The following is a 20,477-nucleotide window of genomic DNA, read 5'->3' as shown; positions in this document are numbered from 1 at the left end:
TGGATTCTCTTTTGCACCCTAATACAAAATATGAAAATCATACATAAGTGCGCACCAAAAATCTTCCAGATAGTAACAAATTAAAATTCGTTAAAATTTTAAAAAAAGATTCCCTATTTAAAAAAGTATTATTTTAAATTATTTATCGGTTTTCTTTTATCAATAACTTTTTAGTAAAGTTCTCTTCGCAGAAGGATAAAGTTTGACTGTGCGGTGTTAGCATTGCGATTGTAATTTAAAATAAAAATTTATTGTAAATGTAGTACCGAAAAAGCTCGATCACTTGTAGATATCGATCACTCATGCGAGAGATGTGTAAATCGTACAAGGTAAATCACATAAGGGAGACCAAATTGCTAAGCGAGAAGGAGCCTCGTCTGTCAACCGCCGCAGGTGGAATTCTGCATATTATTTAACCGTATTTCTGTGCGACAAAAATGCGAGATATTACGGAAAGAACGCCTTTAAGAAGATCCTCGGATTCGCCCGATTACGTCGAGTTCTCCAACTTCTCGAGTATTCGAAGAACACGATTATGACAGTTCCAATCCTGCGTCTGCGGTATTCTGATGTCAGTCAACATGGATCATGCATAAGCCGGAATTAAACGGATCAAATAATTTTTTGTATAAATTTTTAAATTTCAAAATTATCAACTTTAATTGTTTCCAAATTTCACGCGCGCTCGCAAAATTATCAAATTTTATTGCATATTTGATGGATATTTTATATACGTTTTATTCTCTATAATATTGTATCGTAATTGATAGTTTTTGTTTTATTACATTGGATTTTGTATTTTTCCAGAACGTTTTCTATTCCTTGCCTGCATTGTTACACTTGTCATTTCTGACTTGCACTAGTTCAGTTCAGTTCAACCACAATTCTCGTGCAGGAACAAAAAACAAACCTCATATATCGATAATCTTTACAAGTTTAAATTCTTTCGAGCGCGTTTATTCCATCGGCGTTAATGCGATGCCAAGATCTTCTAAAGTTGGCAATTTGTCTGATACTTTATCAGATATCATTTGCTGTAAACCACACAACATTATGTTCAACAGTATTATTTAATTTACTGCTTAAATCTATTTTTAATTTGCGTAAGTTATCTTTTAATAAAATTAAAACATACCATTTTTAAATTTTCCATGTTGATGAATTTTCGGAATCTAATTTTTTTCACAGCATATCTAATACTCATTTCGGAATACGAAGTAGATTCAAAGTCGAATCTCGTGCAATCGAATAGACCGCGTGTACGACGAGTCAACGCCACGTATTCAAACAGTTTATAACGTTTCGGCCTGCGTACATAAAATATTCACATTTTGCAAAAACAATCGGAATAACAATACAATCAAATTTAATAGTCCATACCCGACAAACTGGTAAGTTTTGCCAGCTGTGTTCTCAGGATCTTTTACGATAGCTGTAATACCTTTGGCGACATCGCATACAGCCACTGGCTGTTTTTCCGTTTCTTTAACCTTTTTCCACATAGATGCACTGTGTAAAGTATTGTATTATTAGAGATTTTGTAAAGGATTTTTAATGTTAGAAAATTTATTTCCATGCAAAATTACCTTGATCTATATCTATATCTTACTCTGTCAAACAAGTCCAAACGATCTCCGGGACACCATATATCCGAGGGTCGAATTATTGTAGCCTTGGGAAATTCTTTTCGTACTGCACACTCACCTTCCCATTTTGTACGTAGAAACCAAGAAGCGTTTTTCAACACATGTGATTGAACACAGAATTATTATTAAAGCAAGAAAATCATGAGAATTCCCTATAATTTAAATACAATTGTAGTTCAATTTACCTTCAAATGTTCACCCACATTTAAGGCAGACATATGGATAAAGTGTTTGATATTGGCTTTCTTGCATATTCTGGCAATCCTTCTGGGTCTCTCAACATTAAACTCGTCAAAATCCCATTCTTCAGTTTCCAAATCACTATGGATTAGATTGATAACGACATCGGAGTACTCGATATATTTTTTTATTGATTCATCGTCATACAGATTAATCCCAGGATACTGGACTTTGATCGGCAGGTCTTTGAAATGTAAGTAAATTGTATGTGGCAGTATGAGCTACAAATAAAGCATGTTAATCAATTGAAAAGCTGCTTATATTTCAATTGTATCAACATATTGCTATAGAAATTGTTGCTGTTATATAATATAAACTGTTATAAACTGGTATCATATGTACCCACACAGATATCAATACTAAATCATGGTAGATAGACTTTCTACAATCTATTGAATTAGATTGTTGCACTAGGTGCATGATGTAAGAAGAAGTCATATGCGACGCCAGTCTCAAGTTCTAGATAACAATTTAGTTTAAGTATTAAAATCTGTGTATATACCTGAGTATTAATTTTGGCAAGCTGACAGACCAAATAAGGCTCAACACATCCATTTGAACCAAACACTGTTACTACCCTGTTGGAGCTACAATTCTCTATCTCTTTCTTCAAAGGAATGGTTGGATTTTCGATGACTTGCCACTGTGATAAGTATCGATTCGTCTGCACCGCGAATGCCGCGATGCATGTTATCTGCTTTCCTGAAATACATGCAAAACACAAGTGTAAACATAAATTGCAAAAAAATATTTTTCACATGGCATGGTAGATAATTTACGAACAAATTTAATCTATTATTCAGTTCAGTCGTTATGTGATACGAATCTCTTTACTTCCCTTATCGTCCCCAATTGGGACGATACAATTATTTTACCAAAAGTTATGTAGTAATCCTCAAAATATATGCGGAATGCAAACAAGAGAAACCCTTGGCATGTATATCACAGATTTTAATAAAATTTTATGAGTGTAGTATGGTGTAGTATTTACGCATACCTTTACTGTAGTAAAGCCGTTTCTTGCACTTTTCGAGAAAATGACAATTAAATATTTCCAGCATCTATATCATTACAGAATAACGATAGTTGTGTAAGCGATGTAATATGGAATGTTAGGACGCTTATTCGTACACTTGGGTTCCTAGGTTCGATTTCCGCGGATGAGACATTTTTGATTTAAATCTCGTATTTTTAAATTGTTATATATAATTTTTAAACTGTTTTTAATTATTTAATATAAATTATATTATTTTTTTTTAAATCAAAGAACCTAAAAATAATCTTTCATTAATAATTAAATTAAAATTTGTTATAAACACAAAAAATATAAAATACAAGAATATAAAGCTTAAAAAAATTTAAACAATATATTTGCATTAAACATTTATTACGACTGTTTTACAATAAGTTTACAGTTTTTGAGTGATACTTATCGTAAAAACAATTAAAATTTTATGGTTTTTTATAGGTTGTAGGTATAACGGTATATAGAAATACTTATTTTGACATTCTTGAAACAGTCGTTATAAGTTTTTATTGCAAATATATTTTATGTGTTTATGAGAAATTTCAATTTACTTAATGATAGAAGAGCATTTTTAAATTCCTTGCAATTTAAAAAAATAATGTTTTATATAAATCAATTAATAACGGTTTAAAAATTATGTCTAACAATTTAAAAATGTAAAATTTAAATAAAAAAAAGTTTGGGGGTGATCGAACGTGATCGGACCCCAAGCATATGGGTCGTCGTCTTAACACTCCACGCTGCGTCTATTATTAACAATCGATCTTCTGTAACGGTATTATACATTCTGGAAATATTTAATCGTTATTTTGTCAAAAATGCCTAAGTTATGCAACAAACAGCTTTACTATAGTAAAGGCGTGAGTGAATACTACACACCTGGGATGGGCATTATTGAATAACATTTTATTAAAATAATAGAGACTTAAAAATGTAAATATAATTATAATTTACTTTTTCATCATTTAGAAGTGGTTAAATAACAAATATATTTTTATTAAATATTTAATAAAAATGAATTTGTTATTTGATCTTTTGTAAATGATGAATAAAAATTTATTCGTTACTGGTCATTATTGAATAATGAATAAATAATCTTTTATTTAATACATCTTGAATAAGGTATAAAAAGTTATTTTCTCATTCAATTCTCTTTGAATAACAAAATAAAGGAATAAAATTATTATTATTATTATTCTATAAATTCTGAATAACGAATAAAGATTAATTTATAATTTTGTTTGTAAAATATAACTACCTTGGCATTAACTGACCATATATATTTATCTTAATAATTTAAAATTATTTTACTCATAATTAGAGAATGTAAAGAATCAGTTGAAAAAAATGTTATTGAATAATTTATAGTTTTTAAAATTTTTAATCCGATTTATTTATTATGCGTGCGTGCGTGCGTGCGTACGTGTGTGTGTGTGTGTGTGTGTGTGTGCGTGTGTACGCGCGCACGTGTATTACGCACCAAAACAATTTATTTAAATCGGTGTTATACAAGGGTTCTTCTTGTAAGTTTTTTTGTAAGATCAAAACTTGAGATGAATTGTGTCAGCAATCCCAACCGTGCTTTTCCACGCTATTCACAATCACCATTAACTGATACGCGGCCAACCAGCGAATCGCTCCATTTTAATCTATTATTGATGCAGTTGTGTTTGATTTGAACAGTAAACTCTGTTTCGGGCAAAATGTCATATATTAGAAGGTGTAAGTAACACGACAATCTTACCTGCTGCTTGTAGAAAATACTTCGGAATCAAAGCGACCATTTTTCTCGGCTATTCAAATAGGACCGATGCTTCTAGGTGCCTCGTGCCCAGGACACAGCGCAGAACAGACAGGACTAGTCCTCGTCTTCGTAATTTATCGTACGACACATGTAAGAAGAAAGGTGAAACAAGTAACCAGATGCGCAATGGACCATACTCTAGACCAATCAGAAGTGGGTTCAAATTTTTAGATTCAATATGGCTACGGCTCCGGTACTGGGGCGTATTTATACTTGTATTTATACGTGAATCGGAAATAATCGGTGAATCGGAGAAATTCAAAGTTACTTAAAAAAGGAAGAACGTGAAGGTAAAGTTGAGATTTTGTACATTAATGAAAATTGTGATAATTGTTATTTCAAATTTTTTAAACATGAATTAGAAAAAATTTGGAAAATTATAAGAATGAGCTTATGTGTTTGGCTAAATTGTTGTATTTTATGTTTATAACAACAGTGTTTATTGAAACAGTAATTTGTGTTAAAGATAATAAATTTCAAGTATTTTTATATTTTTATATTTATTTTTTTTTACAACATCTACATTTTAATTACGTGTGACTACATATGATTGTTTCGTATTCAAATTGCGCGGATATATTTGTACCCAAATTTCATTGGTTCACCACATCGAGCCACGCCTCTTACCGCGCATCCAGCCGCCGACGATGCGCGTTGTTTCACCTTGTTTCTTACATCATGGTACGACACGTGTAATAGCACAGAATAGGAATATTTGATTTTGAATCGATTTTTTTAATTGAACTGAATCGTAATGGCTCTGACAGACCAGCGCGATTTGCGACACGCGACGCGCGATTATCCAATAGGCGTACGTCTTTTCAAAAAATTATAAACGCCTATTGGATAATTGCGCGTCGCGTGTCGCAAATCGCGCTGGTCTGCCAGAGCCATAACTGAAAGCATCGATCAGCCCAAAAATCGAATGTCAAAGAAAAAAAAATAAAAAAATAAAAATTGAATGTCAAGTTTACACCGAGCACTTAATACGCGTACTAACTTGTAACTTTCTATTAAATTATCTTACTTTCGACAATGTGTGTATACATGATACATGTATTTAATTATGGCCTAGTTTACACCGAGCACTTGATACGCATACTAACTAGTAATTTTCTATTAAATTGTCTTGATTTCGGCAATAAATTTAAAAAATAGTATATTAAGTTGGTACAATATGATTCAAGATAATTAAATATATGTATTATATATACACGCATTGTCGACAGTAAGATAAATTAATAGAAAGTTACGAGTTAGTACGCGTATCAAGTGCTCGGTATAAACTAGACCATAGTCCAGGGAATCGTTGCACCGCAGTATACAGTGCGCTCACTAAATGCCTTAATGCCTTCCAATACATAGATAAGTGTCAGTGACATCCCGTTTGCGCTGTGTTAGTGTGACAGCTATAAAGTTAGATTAGGTACTCGAACTCATTTGTCTTATTCATCAACGTTAATTTACTCTTTAAAAATAAAAATGGTAAAATGCATTGTACACCCAGCGACTTTGATTCTGTCCATGAAAAAATTTTCCAAATTGAGTAGTCGCTATCTTTCTACATACTCGCAGTTCATGATTAGTGTAACGACTAGAGCTTATTGGTTATTACGTTAATCATGAACTGTAAGTATGTAGAAAGATAGCGACTTCTCAGTTTGGAAAATTTCCCCATGGACAGAATCAAAGTCACTGGGTGTACCAAAATGTTTTACAACAAATTCTTACGCAAATATAAAAATAAATTTCAAAAAGTATTGAAACAAAATATAAAAACTAGTTTTCACAAGTAAAAAATTGTATTTATTAATACGTGATATTTTATTTTTATTAATATAAAAAAACATTTTTTTGTTGATACTATTGATGTGTGTCTGCGAATATTATATTTATTTAAAACAAAAAAAAAATTATTTTAAATTATTATTTTTTATTTTTTCAGAGTTTATTTTTTAGTTTGTTTTTATATAATGTAAAATATTATTTAGCATGTTTGTTATACTAGCTTATTACATTGCTAAATGTATTATATCCTTTATGAAAAAGTCGCACGGGCTGGAAATTGTAATCTTATATTATAATAACTAGAGTCCGTCCGAAATCACTTTTTTTATTTTTGACAAAACTAAAACCGAATATTCGGTCGATTTTTAGTTTCGGCCGAATCCGAAACCAAAACCGAAAGTTTCATGAAAAATATAAAAATCCTAGGAAGGGATATATGTATGTTTAAGTGCATGGGGTGCGCACGATTGGACACCGCACGATTGGACACCACCACTCACAGCGGCCGATGCCTAGAGTTTTTCCGTTAATTTGGTTAGATAAGTCAAGATGATTGGTTGGTGTCCAATCGTGCTGTGTCCAAAAGAGTGTCACCCTGAGTGCATGCGCACGAAATATATTATTTATGTATGTATATAGATTAAAGTCTCCTATTATGAAATACTTTTTTAAAGACTTATAATTTATTTAATGTATACATTGAATAAACTCTTATTTTTATATCCAAATTATAGTAAATATATTTAAGTTTTATCCACGAAAATTAGCAACCGATAATAGTTATATTTTTTTATATGAAATTTTTTTATCAAATTTGCTGATTTTGCTAATTCAAAAAAATGGTTCGTAATATGACACACAAAGAATTTTTTTATATGATATGGATCTTATCGATTTGGACTTTATTAGGTCCAGAAAATTAGGCTCCAGATTCAAAATCTAGTTGACCAATCAAATAGCTCTTTTGATACTTAAAAATTTTGTACGTAATATTTTTCTCCAAAATCTACTTTCTTCGAGATATTTCAGTCTCAGTGCTAATGCTGAAAGCCACAACTTTTAAGCCTCACAATTTCAAAGTCCTCAATAAAAAATTTTATTATAGCATTTTAGAAAGCTCTCAAAGTCAGGGTGATTATACATGAAGCGTGAAAACGCGGAAACGCGGGAACGCGGAAGACAAAAATAACTAGATTTACTAATTGTAAGATTCCCGCATTTCCGCGCATTCTGTTCCGTCTGTTTTGGATGCCTTGTATTACATGAAGCATATTTTGAGCGGAAAAGCGGAACGGGGAATTATAAATTATTAATTTTTAACGATGTTAATAAATTTAAATGATTGTATTCAATAAATAAGCTGAAAAGGTAAGTATATTATTAAAAATTGTAATGAATTAAGTGAATATTATTTTAAGAAACAAATACAAATGTCTAGTTTTCACTATTCCGTTCCGCTTTTCCGCGCAAATCGTGCTCCATGTAATACAAGGAGGAAAAATTCGTGGAACGAACACTAAAATCCGTTGTCATTGCGGCTCCAACGGCTGTAGTATTTTATCCGAAGCTGATTGAAGAAGAAAGTATATCAAGAGGCGCGGTCGCGTCTCGTGCCAATTAAAAAAAAAAAAAGCGAAAAAAACCGAGCGCCTTTTTTACGCGAGTCAACGAGTTCAAGCATAACGAGATTAACAGACCTCAGTAACGGCTGAACCGATCAAGTTCTGAGTAGTCTCAATCGATAGCTTGGAAAAGAATTGCATAATAAAAGTGTTTTTATTTTTCTCTCTGTGCCTTACGAGCGGAGATATCGCGATGCAATTCTAAGTTTTCGATTTCTACATACTCCAATTATTTTTATGTTTTAATAGTGTATATAATACGGATTCAAACATCATGTTGATGATTATTATGAAATATCTCATGCAAGCAAGGAATGAACCGATAAGATATGCAGAGATAACTAAGAAAAAAGTTATTCCAATGTTTTATTTGTACTTGCGTTACAAAAAATTACAAAAAACCAGAAAAGACCGTAGTATATGAATACGACCTATTTTTACTGACAATGAGAGAAGAAGACTTCTGCAAGGTGATAGCGACAATTTACTTGTGGAAATGCGATTGAAACCGCAGTAGCCACATTTTGTTGCCTGTAAACAAAAATACAATTATTTTATTAATTCAGACATTGAGTACCAAACGTTAATAGATATAATTTTAAACATTTATGCTGTTCAACTTTATTATAATATTTATTATGTTTACTAAAGATGATCAACTTGGAAGTTAAAAACGTATGTCAAATGTATAATTGAACTTTGTTTATATAAATTGACGTGTATTTGTATAATTAATATCAACACAATTTATTTAAAAAAAATTTACGTAGTTAATCCGTATGCAAAATCTAAGATTTTAGTTTAGATTTTACGTGTTAATTATATGTCAAACAAAGTGAGAAATTACAAAGATTTTTCTATCAAAATAATAGCACTATATTGTTTATTGAGTATTAATAATTATTTAAATTATATTCACAGGGCCATCCATTACAAACTCGAATTATTTTACACGTGCACATCGGCACACACCAGTGTGATTCCGTTGAATTCCGCTTTTCCGCTCAAACACGCGGAAAGAAACGACGGAAAGCGGAAACGCGGAATCTAGTTATTTCCGCGTTTCCGCGTTTCCGCGCTTCATGTAAAATCACGTTCAGAATAAGCAATAATAAATAGGGATTTTTGAGTGTCTCATATCATGGCTTCCACGTTTTGCGATTTCACGATCACTAAATCTAATATTTATATTTAAGCAAATCATCACATTTTGTTTTTTTCTATTAATACGATTTTACTCTATTACTGCATGCAAAATTTATTATCAAATATTTGTTTATTTTATAATAAACAAGATTTAAAGACTTATCTCAAATCTTGACAATATCTAATTAAAAAAAAAATTTTTTTTAACGACTGCACGCATAATCTAATCATGAATTTTATAGTAAATAGATTTCACCCCAAGAGTAATAAGTTTATAATGGTACGAAGAACATTCGTTTATTAATCTAGCAGAAATCTCGCTACTTCATACTACGAACCTATCCCATAATAGGCAACTTTACCGGATCTATATATATATATACATATATATATATATATATAATATTTTTTTTTTCTTTAAGAACATATCACATTTACCACATATTGCACTCAATATTTTATCGCTCATATAAAAGGCAGATAGAATGAAGCATGTGAGCGTTCAATGAAACGTAGCCTAATAGTTGAAATTAAATAATTGAATGTGAAATTGTAAAATGAAAATAATAATTTATCTGCATTTATGCCTAACAAGTTACTTAGTTTGTCTGCATAAATTTGTCCAGAACAAAATAATTGTTCACTTGCTAAATCACAGCAATCGCTGCGTCGCGTCGCGCCGATGTCGCCAGCTGTAGTACAACTTTAGTTTTGGTAACATAGCTAAAACTTTGCTTCAGTTTCGGCTGAAACAGAAATTTACAATTAGCCGAACTTTAAATTTTTAGCCGAAACTGGCTGAAACCAAAACCGAAACCGAATATTCGGTCGGACTCTAACAATAACTACAGAAAAATACTACAATAACCACACATAAATATTACAATAATGTATAAGTATTACAATAAACTTGTGTGGTTTTTTTGCACTACGAATGGATCACAGGAAAACGTTACAATAATTATGATTCGTTATATTTATGTGTTAATTACGTGGCTCTAAGACACATCCTCAAAATTAAAGGAAATGACGAAATGATGTGTTTTAACCTGTCACTCATCAAAGAACCATGTATTTAATGATTTTATCAATGATAACGACACAAACGATAATATATTAGAAACTTCAAGTAACGAAAGCGAAGCATCTGAATTGAATTCTGATTATTTATCACCTAAGTACAAGGTCTCCATTTATAAAACAAAAATATTATCTTGATCATGGCGAAATTAAGATTAATTCACATATTTTTAAAAATAAAGATAATAGTATTAACAAAGAAAATGTATGTGCAGAAATATTTAAATTTATGTTATATAGATTATATTTCCATGTCTTTTAACATTCTTTGGTGGAATTCGAAAAAATATTGATTCATATGTAACTTATGCGCGATGCAGATATAAAAGTCATCACAAGTTTTTTAGATTTACTCTTATTAAGCTCGACGAAGGAGTATGCACTTTTTTTTCTCGGAAATAAAATGTGAAGAAATTAAGCACAAAAGACCAAAAATTTTTTATATTTTTAGAGGAAATGCTCAGAAAATTGTACAAGAACAACTTTATTATGTTCCTCCAAGAACATTACAGAGTGAAATTGCAAAGCGGACTAACCCAGAACTTGCTCAAGATGGACACATGCAAGAATTAAGATTACTTTCGACATTTCAGAAAGCTAAATTAGAATACAATTATAGAAACGATCGAATACTTAACTCAAGTGATCTATTTGATTTGTTTCAACAATGGGTAGATGATGCACGTAATAAAGGTTCATATATTCGATACGTCGGTTTACTTTTATATGCTATTATGTATACACAGGAACAATTAGACTTAATTGATGTGAATGATCGAATAGCTCATTTCGATGCGACAGGATCAATAATACGCAAGCCAAGAGATATTTGTTGTAAAAAAATAATGTATTATACTATGGTTATTAAAAAAGATGAATCAATAATACCTATTGTTGAAGTGATAACAGCCGAGCACGAAATTCCATCTATAAGTATATTATTAAAAAGATATAAACATTTTATTAAAATAAATCGAAGAAAATGGCCACTTTTTAAAGTTGTAGTGGTAGATTGGAGTTGGGCTTTAATAAATTCTCTTATGAGTGAATGGAATAGATGTGATATTGTAGATTGTCTAAAACAATTAAGTATATTCATATTTGGATGAAGGGCTATCAATTGATAATACACTTTTAATTGTGCACACATGTTGTACACATTTTATGAAACGTGTGTCATCATATATACGTAAAAAGTTCCCGAAATTTATTGACATAAAAACATTTGGACTTGAGTGTTTAGCAGTAATGTTAATGAGTACAGAAATTTTAGAGTTAGATGAAATTTTCAAAGAATTTATAACTATTCTTCTAATACCTAATGAAGAGAAAATTCAAATAAGCATAACACGACTACACAAATTTCAAAACAAACCTCACATAATTAATGAAAATATTGAAGAAGAAAATCAAGATTCTGAAGATGACATTCTATTAACGAATAATAAAAATAACAACAGAATTTTTACTGCATCTCCTTTTTTCGCTATATATGTATAATAAAAAATATGTTAAACTTAAAGAACAAGTGCAAACAGATGACAATATTACTAATGTATACTATAAATTGCAGAGTATGTTACGTACAAATTGATGCCATTTGCTCCAATGTGGACAAGTATTCTCTTGTCACCAATTATACCTGATGTGTCAAGATTAAGTAATGCATACGTAGAAAGTTACTTCAACATAGTAAAAAAGGAACTTTTTCAAGGAGAAATAAATTTAAAGATTGATTGTTTTATTAATAAAATAAAAATTATAATAATAGTCTTATTGCTGAAGCAGCAATTAAACTTCCAATTAAACATCGTCGAAGGACAACAAAGCGATTATATTCTGAAAGTCCATTAAATCCATTTGTACGAGAGATGTAGCAACGCCGTAAAAAGGGAAAATACAGCCATATGGAAGGACGACAATTAGCTCAAACGGCAAAAAAAAAATAGAATCAGAATCCGATATAAACACATCTCTACGTAACATTGAAAAAATTAGTTCTATTTCTTGATGTTGAATATTATATGCAAGACACTGAGATGAACATAACTGTTGGTTGTTGTTCTACAACCAGAAACACACCAATAATATTTGATAAAGAATACTATTTATTTTCGGAACAATACAAGACATTAAAACCAGAACAATGGATCGATGGGACAATTATAAATTGTTTCGTCGTTTCTCATATAAACCGTTGGAAAAATAAGTATTGTGTATATACCAACAGATCACACAATTTATATATTGGGTAATTCAAATAGAAAACCATACGAAAATTAGCTTTTGTACAATATAACCGAAGAAATATATGAAAAAATGTTGTTGCCCTATTTAAATCAATCACATTGGAGACTACTAGTTCTCGACATTGATGAAAAAACTATTACATTATTGATTCATATAAGCACGGCAAAGACAATAAAAGAGTACTGCATTTATTCCAAAAATTTTTGAAAACTTGTCCATCTTCACACAACATCTTCAAGCAAACTTCAAAACATTCAATTTAAAGGAAAAAAAATATCTAATCGTCGGTTTCAAAAATCTAACGATGGAACTAATTGCGGTGTATACGTTTTGCGTATACTATATAAAATGTTTTGCTGAAGGTAAAGATTTTAGAATAGCAATAGAACCCACACTCGTTTGAAACAAAATTGCAGAAACCTTGCTTTGTACGTCCTCAGTTGTAAAAGAAAAATTTGTTTTCGCCGATTTTATTCCGTGTGCCTATGTGAATAACGATGTCCAACCCAAAGCCTGGCCTCGATGCAGGCCCCTTCCTTGCAAATGCATTTGACGGCTCTTGACGGTCGACCTAGTAATCAGCCCTTGCACGTGACTATTCCTAGGTTGTCCTTGTGACGTAAGACCGAGTCATTGAAGAATTCAGCCCACGAGATCGGGTATCGACGAGCCCACCCCGGAAAGCTCTCCACCCATTGACTTGAGAGAAGGTGTGCCGACCACAATAACACTACCTTTGTTTTGTTTTAACACTAAAACACGCGATTTAGTAATGTGTAATTTATATAGGCGTTGGGCACATCCATAATGTATTGGAAGAGCCAGCGAACAAAGAAGTATACAGGAATGGGCATATCCTAATGTTGTACATATTCTGTAACTCCTAACGACAGACAGCTAGAGATATCGTTACGTATCGTTGCATAGCTTTTCTACCATGTGCAATATCTGCGCAACGACGCTGTAATGATACCGAATTGTCGTTACGAAGTTAGAGAATAGGTCTACAGACGTTTCACACGTTAACATCTCCAAAACATTTAATAAAAATTTTACGAAACAAAATTGAGAAAACAATCATGCAAATATAATCTAGAAGTATATCAATATTATGAATAAATGCCGTAAGAGTCAACACAGGATGTTCGTGTGAGAATTAATTTAATTTAATTGACAAACAATTATTAGACGTTTCGATCCTCTGGTTTGATTCATCTTCAGTAGATTTTGAATGAAAATTAATCCAAGTCTTAAGCTTAGTAACAATATTAAAACCGATGTAAAACCGGTTACATTAGCAAACTTAAAGAAAAAAAAACTGAGAGTAGCGACGCATTATTTCAGGCTCTTACGGCATTTATTCATAATATTATATTGATATACTTCTTTAGAGCCTTTTTCTATTTTATGTTTAATTATACGCTGCCTGAAATAATGCGTTGCTACTCTCAGTTTTCTTTCTTTAATTTTGTTAATGTAACCTTCGGTTTTAATATTCGGTTGTAGCTATTACTTGACGAGTTGATCGATAAATGTTTTAGTTTAATATATACATATAATGAATTGTATGTACATATAAATGCAAAACAAAAGAACTAAGAGCAGTCGACAAATGTGTTGAGATCTTGGTCTCATGCGAAGAACCTTGAGATGATTTGACAGACGCCCGTTTAGAAACCGTTAAATTCTTCTTCTTTCGCGCTATATTGGAACAATGTATTATGTTTGTTTCCACATTTTTTGCACGGTCCGGAGTTACAAATGTTTGATGAATGTTTAGCCGATCGCAGACAATTTGTACATAATTTTAATTTTTGAATCTCTGCGATCCGCTGAGCAATCTGAGAAATTTTTGACAGTAATAAATTATATGGTTTTCTTTGCAATAACCGCACGAACAAGTTATAGCCGTCACATGAGTCGATTGCTGCTTTATAAAAACCTGCAATCGCGAATGCGCAGATATATTTTTAATGTTGCCTTCAATATTTGATATCTGTGATTAAAAAATTTCAATAATTGATTCAACGTGGGCAATGATGTGCTCGTTTGAGAATTCTGCCATTCCCGTGAAGTGGTTACGTCTAATTTTGCGACTAACAAATTGACAATTATGTCGTCTTACGGGTCGGTAGGGCGTTGTAAAACGTTTAACGCGCGAATATGCTTTATTGCTCTCTCGGCAAATTCGTCGCAAATCACCAACGTTTTCCATGACAATGCTTGGCAATTCAAATAACGCACGCTGTGTTTGAACAATCGCCCGCTTATTATCATATCTTGGAGTCAACAGATTCTACGATATCCTATAATTTTGATTTGATAATTCTAACAATTTTATTACATTTGACGCATCTTCCGTCACAGACGATTTTAGATATGGAAATTTTTGTATTTTGTTTAAACCTTAATTAATATTTATAAGCAAATTGAATGTGTCGTAGAGAGGGAATGAGTCTTTATATTTTCCCGAAAATTTAGGTAAAGTAAATCTAATCGAATCAATGAATTTATTTATTAAGCGTTACATGCAAAGATCGCTATAAAATAATTCTCGTTTCTTTCTGCAAGCATGTTTTTAAAAGTATTTTTATAACACTTGAGAACCATTTTTTAAAATGTTTTAAAATAATAGTTTGAGCCTTTTTTATCTCATTTTTATCACAGAAAAAAAAACATTTATTTTAATGAAAGAACAATTTTCAACATTTTTAAAACATTTATGCGATATTAAGGGTCACATTTTTTTCCATGTAAAATAAATATTTTCCAAAAGTTAAAAATTATCCTTTCATTAAAATAAACGTCTTTTTTTAATGACATAAAGAGGATTTAATTACTTTTAACGTTTTAAAAAACACTTTTCAAATATTTAAAAATATTTGTAAAACATTGTTTCCTGCTTAATTTATTACTTCAATTCTAAAATTGCCAGGCAATTTCAAAATAACTGATTTGTAATTATTTATTAAATTTATAATTTTTTTTATAGATTTTCTGTGATTTTTTTGTTGCAATGTTCTTTATATTTGTATATAATTATTGTATAATATTATTGTATATAATTCAATTTATTTATTTTTTAGCTTTAACTTTTTTTCAAAGAAATATATATTTATCTTTTATAATATGTTGGCGATAGATCTGTTTTACTGGTTAAACACTATTCTCTCCAGACATAGAAATCTTTTTATTAATTACACAGAATTATAAAGCTTTTTTGCAATAACACATGGCGAAATCAACAATTTCATGTAAAAAAACGATAAAAAATTAGACAATTATAATTATAATTCTTTGTCATCGATTTCTGCGATCGATTCGTTTGCTACACATAAAAGTTTTACTTATTTGTATGTACGTAGAAAGCAAGCATATTTTTCCATCGGAATTAGCTTCTATGAAGAGATATATTGATATTTATTATTATCCATATCGCATGCACACATCCTATCGATCGGTAAAACTAACACCGCCAGCATCTCCTTATGTACATATTACATACTTTCACAACTTTCAAAAAAGTAATTTTTATTACAAGAATAGTAATATCCTCAGTGATAATCACAGTGATACGTACAATATCTACTGTGTAATCCGCTGGTAGTAACTGCTGCGTAGGTAGTAAAATATTCCTAGTTTATAATAACTACATACTCGACAGTCGATTTTATTTTCTATGAGGATTGTGATTTCAACTGCATAAGGTAATCATTCTTTTATCAGTCGTTGATTTGCGTTGTACTAGATTCTTTTTACAGTTTTTACAAGAACTCTTGGGCTTGAAACAAGAAAAATTGAAAAGATGTTCAAAAAAAAATTAAAAAAGACCTTGTACTTTAGGTACCCTCGTCATACCACCAACAATTAAAACTTCTTCAATATCCAATTTCGTTACTTTGGCATCAGAAAGTGCTTTTTCACAAAGTTGAACACTTTGTTTAATTAAATTATCTACGAGATTTTCAAATTTACATCTCGATAATTTAAGTTTTAAATGTTTTGGTCCACTAGAGTCCATAGTAAGGTTGGGAAAGTTTATATCTGTTCGAAGGAAGCTTGATAATTTTATCTTAGCTTTTTCTGCAACTTCTTTCAATCTTTTCATTGCCATTGCATCTTTAGTTACATCTATACCTTGCTGCAATAATTTATCAAATCAGACATTATTAACATAAATTTATTTTAACGAACAATTGTAGTTAAAAAAAACGCATACCTTTTCTTTGAACTCAAATGCAAGATAGTCAATTATGGCGTTATCAAAATCTTCTCCACCTAACCAAGAATTTCCAATTACAGATATAACATGAGGGACATTGCGATGAATTTTTATTACGGATATTTTACAGGACCCTCCACCGAAATCATAAACAACAATACTAAAAAAAGAACAATACATTTATCATATCTATCTTTTTTTTCTGCAAAACATAAGCATAACACAAATTTCAGCATAAGATATACATCTTTATAGATGTAAAATCATCATCATTATTTTCAATAGTATTTTTAATATTATATACTAATGTATCTTACGTTTTATCTTTTTGGTTCGTCCTGTGATAAGTAAGAGCAGCTGCCGTTGTATCATTAATCAATTGTAAAATATTTAACCCAGCTAGGGAGCCAGCTTGCATTATTAATCTTCGCTCAGATTCGTCATAAAAACTGGGTATGGTAACAATTGCATTTTTGACAGGTGTTTTTAAATAACTTGAAGCAATGTTTTTCATCTTTTTTAATATGTTGGCTGCGATAGTAATGGGAAAAAATCTTGTCCCATCAGCACATTTAAGCAGTGTTTCCCCATCATCTGATTGTACCATTATACAATCAGATAATGGGGAAACACTGCTTAAATGTGCTGATGGGACAATTATTTTTTCCCATTACTATCGCAGCCAACATATTAAAAAAGATAAAAAACATTGCTTCGAATTATTTAAAAACACCTGTCAAAAATGCAATTGTTACCATACCCAGTTTTTATGACGAATCTGAGCGAAGATTAATAATGCAAGCTGCTCCCTGGCTGGGTTAAATATTTTACAATTGATTAATGATACAACGGCAGCTGCTCTTACTTATCACAGGACGAACCAAAAAGATAAAACGTAAGATACATTAGTATATAATATTAAAAATACTATTGAAAATAATGATGACGATTTTACATCTATAAAGATATATATCTTATGCTGAAATTTGTGTTATGCTTCTTATGTTTTGCAGAAAAAAAAGATAGATATGATAAATGTATTGTTCTTTTTTTAGTATTGTTGTTTATGATTTCGGTGGAGGGTCCTGTAAAATATCCGTAATAAAAATTCATCGCAATGTCCCTCATGTTATATCTGTAATTGGAAATTCTTGGTTAGGTGGAGAAGATTTTGATAACGCCATAATTGACTATCTTGCATTTGAGTTCAAAGAAAAGGTATGCGTTTTTTTAAACTACAATTGTTCGTTAAAATAAATTTATGTTAATAATGTCTGATTTGATAAATTATTGCAGCAAGGTATAGATGTAACTAAAGATGCAATGGCAATTAATCGTAAAACATTTAATCCGGCAAGGTAGCCAGCTTGCATTATCATATGTCGCTCAGATTCATTATAAAAACATGGTACGCTAATAATTGCGTCTTTGACAAATGTTTTTAAATAATTTGACGCAATTTTTTTCATCTTTATTAGTATAGGGGTCTTCGTATCTTTTTCCAATTATCCGTTTTGTTGGGTAAAATGTGTTGGAAATATTCTTGCCTGCTTGGCCTTTTGCAGAGATGCCAACCAAATTACCATCTAGAAAAAAATTATTTATTGTAAAGAAAGAAAATAAATTAAGGATCAGTTATACAAACTTCGTGTAACCTAACTGATCAATTAAATTCATAAAAATTGTTTAAATGTTATAATTTAGCATAATAACCTTTTGTAACTGCAACTGTAGAAGGAGTCATTTTCAATCCTTTATTTGTTATAACTTTAGGTTGCTTGCCCTCCATCAATGCTACTCGAGAAAAACTAGTTCCAAGATCTATACCAATAATTGGACTTTTTACACGTTTAGATCTAGTAAAAAAGATTCAAAATTAGAAAAGATTCAAAATATGTTCTAAAATTGGAAAACATGCATTTCTTAATAATTACTTACTTATGCCGATACTGTTGCATATCGATAAAACGGTGTAGGCAAGTCATCGGAGCGGCAACCTAAAATATCAAAAATACAAAATAATAAACATATTAATAGCATTTTTTATTGGGAAAACTAGTGTGCACTCGCTGTTGTTGCAATTGGACGTATCGGTTCGCGCGATGACAGTGCCAACGGAAACGCCCAATTACCTACGGCGAGTGCACACTCAGTGCGCACTAGTTTTCCCAATGAAAAACGTTAATATTTAGTAACCTAATATTTAGTAATAGCGTTTTCGAGTGGGTTTTAATCCTGGGTTCGACGCCATTTGCCGAAATCGTTCAATTAGAACGGACGATTCCGGCAAATGGCATCGAACCCAGGATAAAACCCATTGCACTCGAAAACGTTATTAGAAAGTATTTTAGTAAAAGCCTGTTTTTTTTAGCTGAACTGACTACACAAGTTCACAGTTTATCTTCTTCCCTTCACGTTGAAAGAAGAAAGATAAACTCTGAACTAGTGCAGCCAGAACGTAACGCGGAACAAGAGCAGAACCAATCACGAGCGAACGGGAGTTTTCGGGTGTTTACTGTTTAAAAAATTGAGAAACGCTCGTGATTTCCATATAACACAGAACGTTCTATGAATGTCAATGAATGTTCATGGATATTCGGACGTTCATAGCATTCATAGAATATTCTGGGATTATCTGGGATTGGTTCCGTTTTTGCTATTCCGCTTTACGGGTTTGCCCTTGTAATAACCCTTACAATACATCCAAAACAGAGAAAGTTTAGAAGTTCAAGTTTTTGTCGACCGTAACATGTAAAAGCATTTGCTAAATGTGAGTTGCGAATCCATTCACACGTGCCGGCTTTAAAATCGGCATCGTGGCGAAATTAATGTGCGGCAGAAATTTCTCGTGATACATGGTATGGCCACAAAGTAATTTACAGCGTATTCAATTTGTTAACTGGACCCGATTCTGAGTTAATGTATTGTTTTTAGCATTTTTTGCACAATTTATCTATTATTTTGTAACTAAAAAAACAGTACATCGACTCGGAATCGGATCGAGTTACAAATTAATACCCTATGGAATTTGATTCTGTCCAAAATTTTTCTAAACAAATAGTACACAACTTCAGAAAAGCCGCGAGATTATAATATCACTATTGATACTTACATTTTTCCAAATTGTAAAATGTGCGGTACAGTTGCGACTCAATGATCTCGTCAGCATTTTTGATTTTCTTGAAATTTTAACAGAAAATGAAACGTGGTGCGCCCGGCTTCACTATCAGATATAAGTAACACATGTACATACAACTCGTCTGTGCAATCTGCGAATACGTGTATCGCTCGTTCGTCTTATATACATATAGTGAACACATATGTACGCATGCGCGAAAGAAGAGAGAACGCAAGATTATAGTTTAATAGGAAAGACGGAGCAAAAATATTTGAAAATGATGAAATTCCTTCGTTCTTATAACTTAAAACGTTCACAATACGTTCTCGAGTATAAGAATTAAATAATGCCAACATAATATTTGACACTACAAATGAATATATTTTGCAATTTTTGCGATTGTCGATAAAAAACTTTTGGACGTGAATTTTACTAAAAATTAACTGTAAGAATAAATGAAAGAACTAGACGCATATTGATAACATTTAAAGCAATTTAATGTATATTAGATATCGAATGGTACTTAAAAATCCA

General features: G+C 31.2%; 2 protein-coding genes and 1 long non-coding RNA gene across 4 annotated transcripts; all 3 read right to left on the bottom strand.

Annotated features, from left to right (window-relative positions):
- Positions 1 to 713: 713 nt before the first annotated feature.
- On the bottom strand, positions 714 to 4,790 carry LOC105194795 (NADH dehydrogenase [ubiquinone] 1 alpha subcomplex subunit 9, mitochondrial). Of its 2 annotated transcripts, none has more exons than XM_039458587.1 (7): positions 4,658 to 4,790; positions 2,389 to 2,588; positions 1,832 to 2,107; positions 1,587 to 1,753; positions 1,381 to 1,509; positions 1,136 to 1,307; positions 714 to 1,034 (listed from the first exon to the last, which is right to left on the bottom strand). In XM_039458587.1, exons 1-7 carry the CDS (start codon positions 4,695 to 4,697, stop codon positions 957 to 959), a joined length of 1,062 nt encoding a protein of 353 aa, XP_039314521.1. In that variant the 5' UTR covers positions 4,698 to 4,790; the 3' UTR covers positions 714 to 956. The 2 variants fall into 2 exon arrangements, with proteins under 2 accessions (XP_039314521.1, XP_039314522.1); XM_039458588.1 differs by having other exon boundaries at positions 1,587 to 1,747.
- A 4,329-nt stretch (positions 4,791 to 9,119) lies between these two features.
- On the bottom strand, positions 9,120 to 13,334 carry LOC120359838. The gene is made up of 4 exons (XR_005576633.1): positions 13,100 to 13,334; positions 12,834 to 12,835; positions 12,325 to 12,328; positions 9,120 to 9,130 (listed from the first exon to the last, which is right to left on the bottom strand). It is a non-coding gene; the product is annotated as an uncharacterized LOC120359838 (long non-coding RNA).
- A 2,435-nt stretch (positions 13,335 to 15,769) lies between these two features.
- On the bottom strand, positions 15,770 to 20,107 carry LOC105194784 (heat shock 70 kDa protein cognate 5). The gene is made up of 7 exons (XM_039458961.1): positions 19,938 to 20,107; positions 18,764 to 18,822; positions 18,539 to 18,681; positions 18,259 to 18,411; positions 17,143 to 17,419; positions 16,823 to 16,985; positions 15,770 to 16,744 (listed from the first exon to the last, which is right to left on the bottom strand). Exons 1-7 carry the CDS (start codon positions 19,992 to 19,994, stop codon positions 16,424 to 16,426), a joined length of 1,173 nt encoding a protein of 390 aa, XP_039314895.1. The 5' UTR covers positions 19,995 to 20,107; the 3' UTR covers positions 15,770 to 16,423.
- Between the last annotated feature and the right edge of the window lie 370 nt (positions 20,108 to 20,477).

The sequence above is a fragment of the Solenopsis invicta genome, chromosome 16, assembly GCF_016802725.1.
Source record: "Solenopsis invicta isolate M01_SB chromosome 16, UNIL_Sinv_3.0, whole genome shotgun sequence".
Classification (NCBI taxonomy): Eukaryota; Metazoa; Arthropoda; class Insecta; order Hymenoptera; family Formicidae; genus Solenopsis; species Solenopsis invicta.
This window is presented reverse-complemented; position numbering and strand designations above follow the sequence as displayed.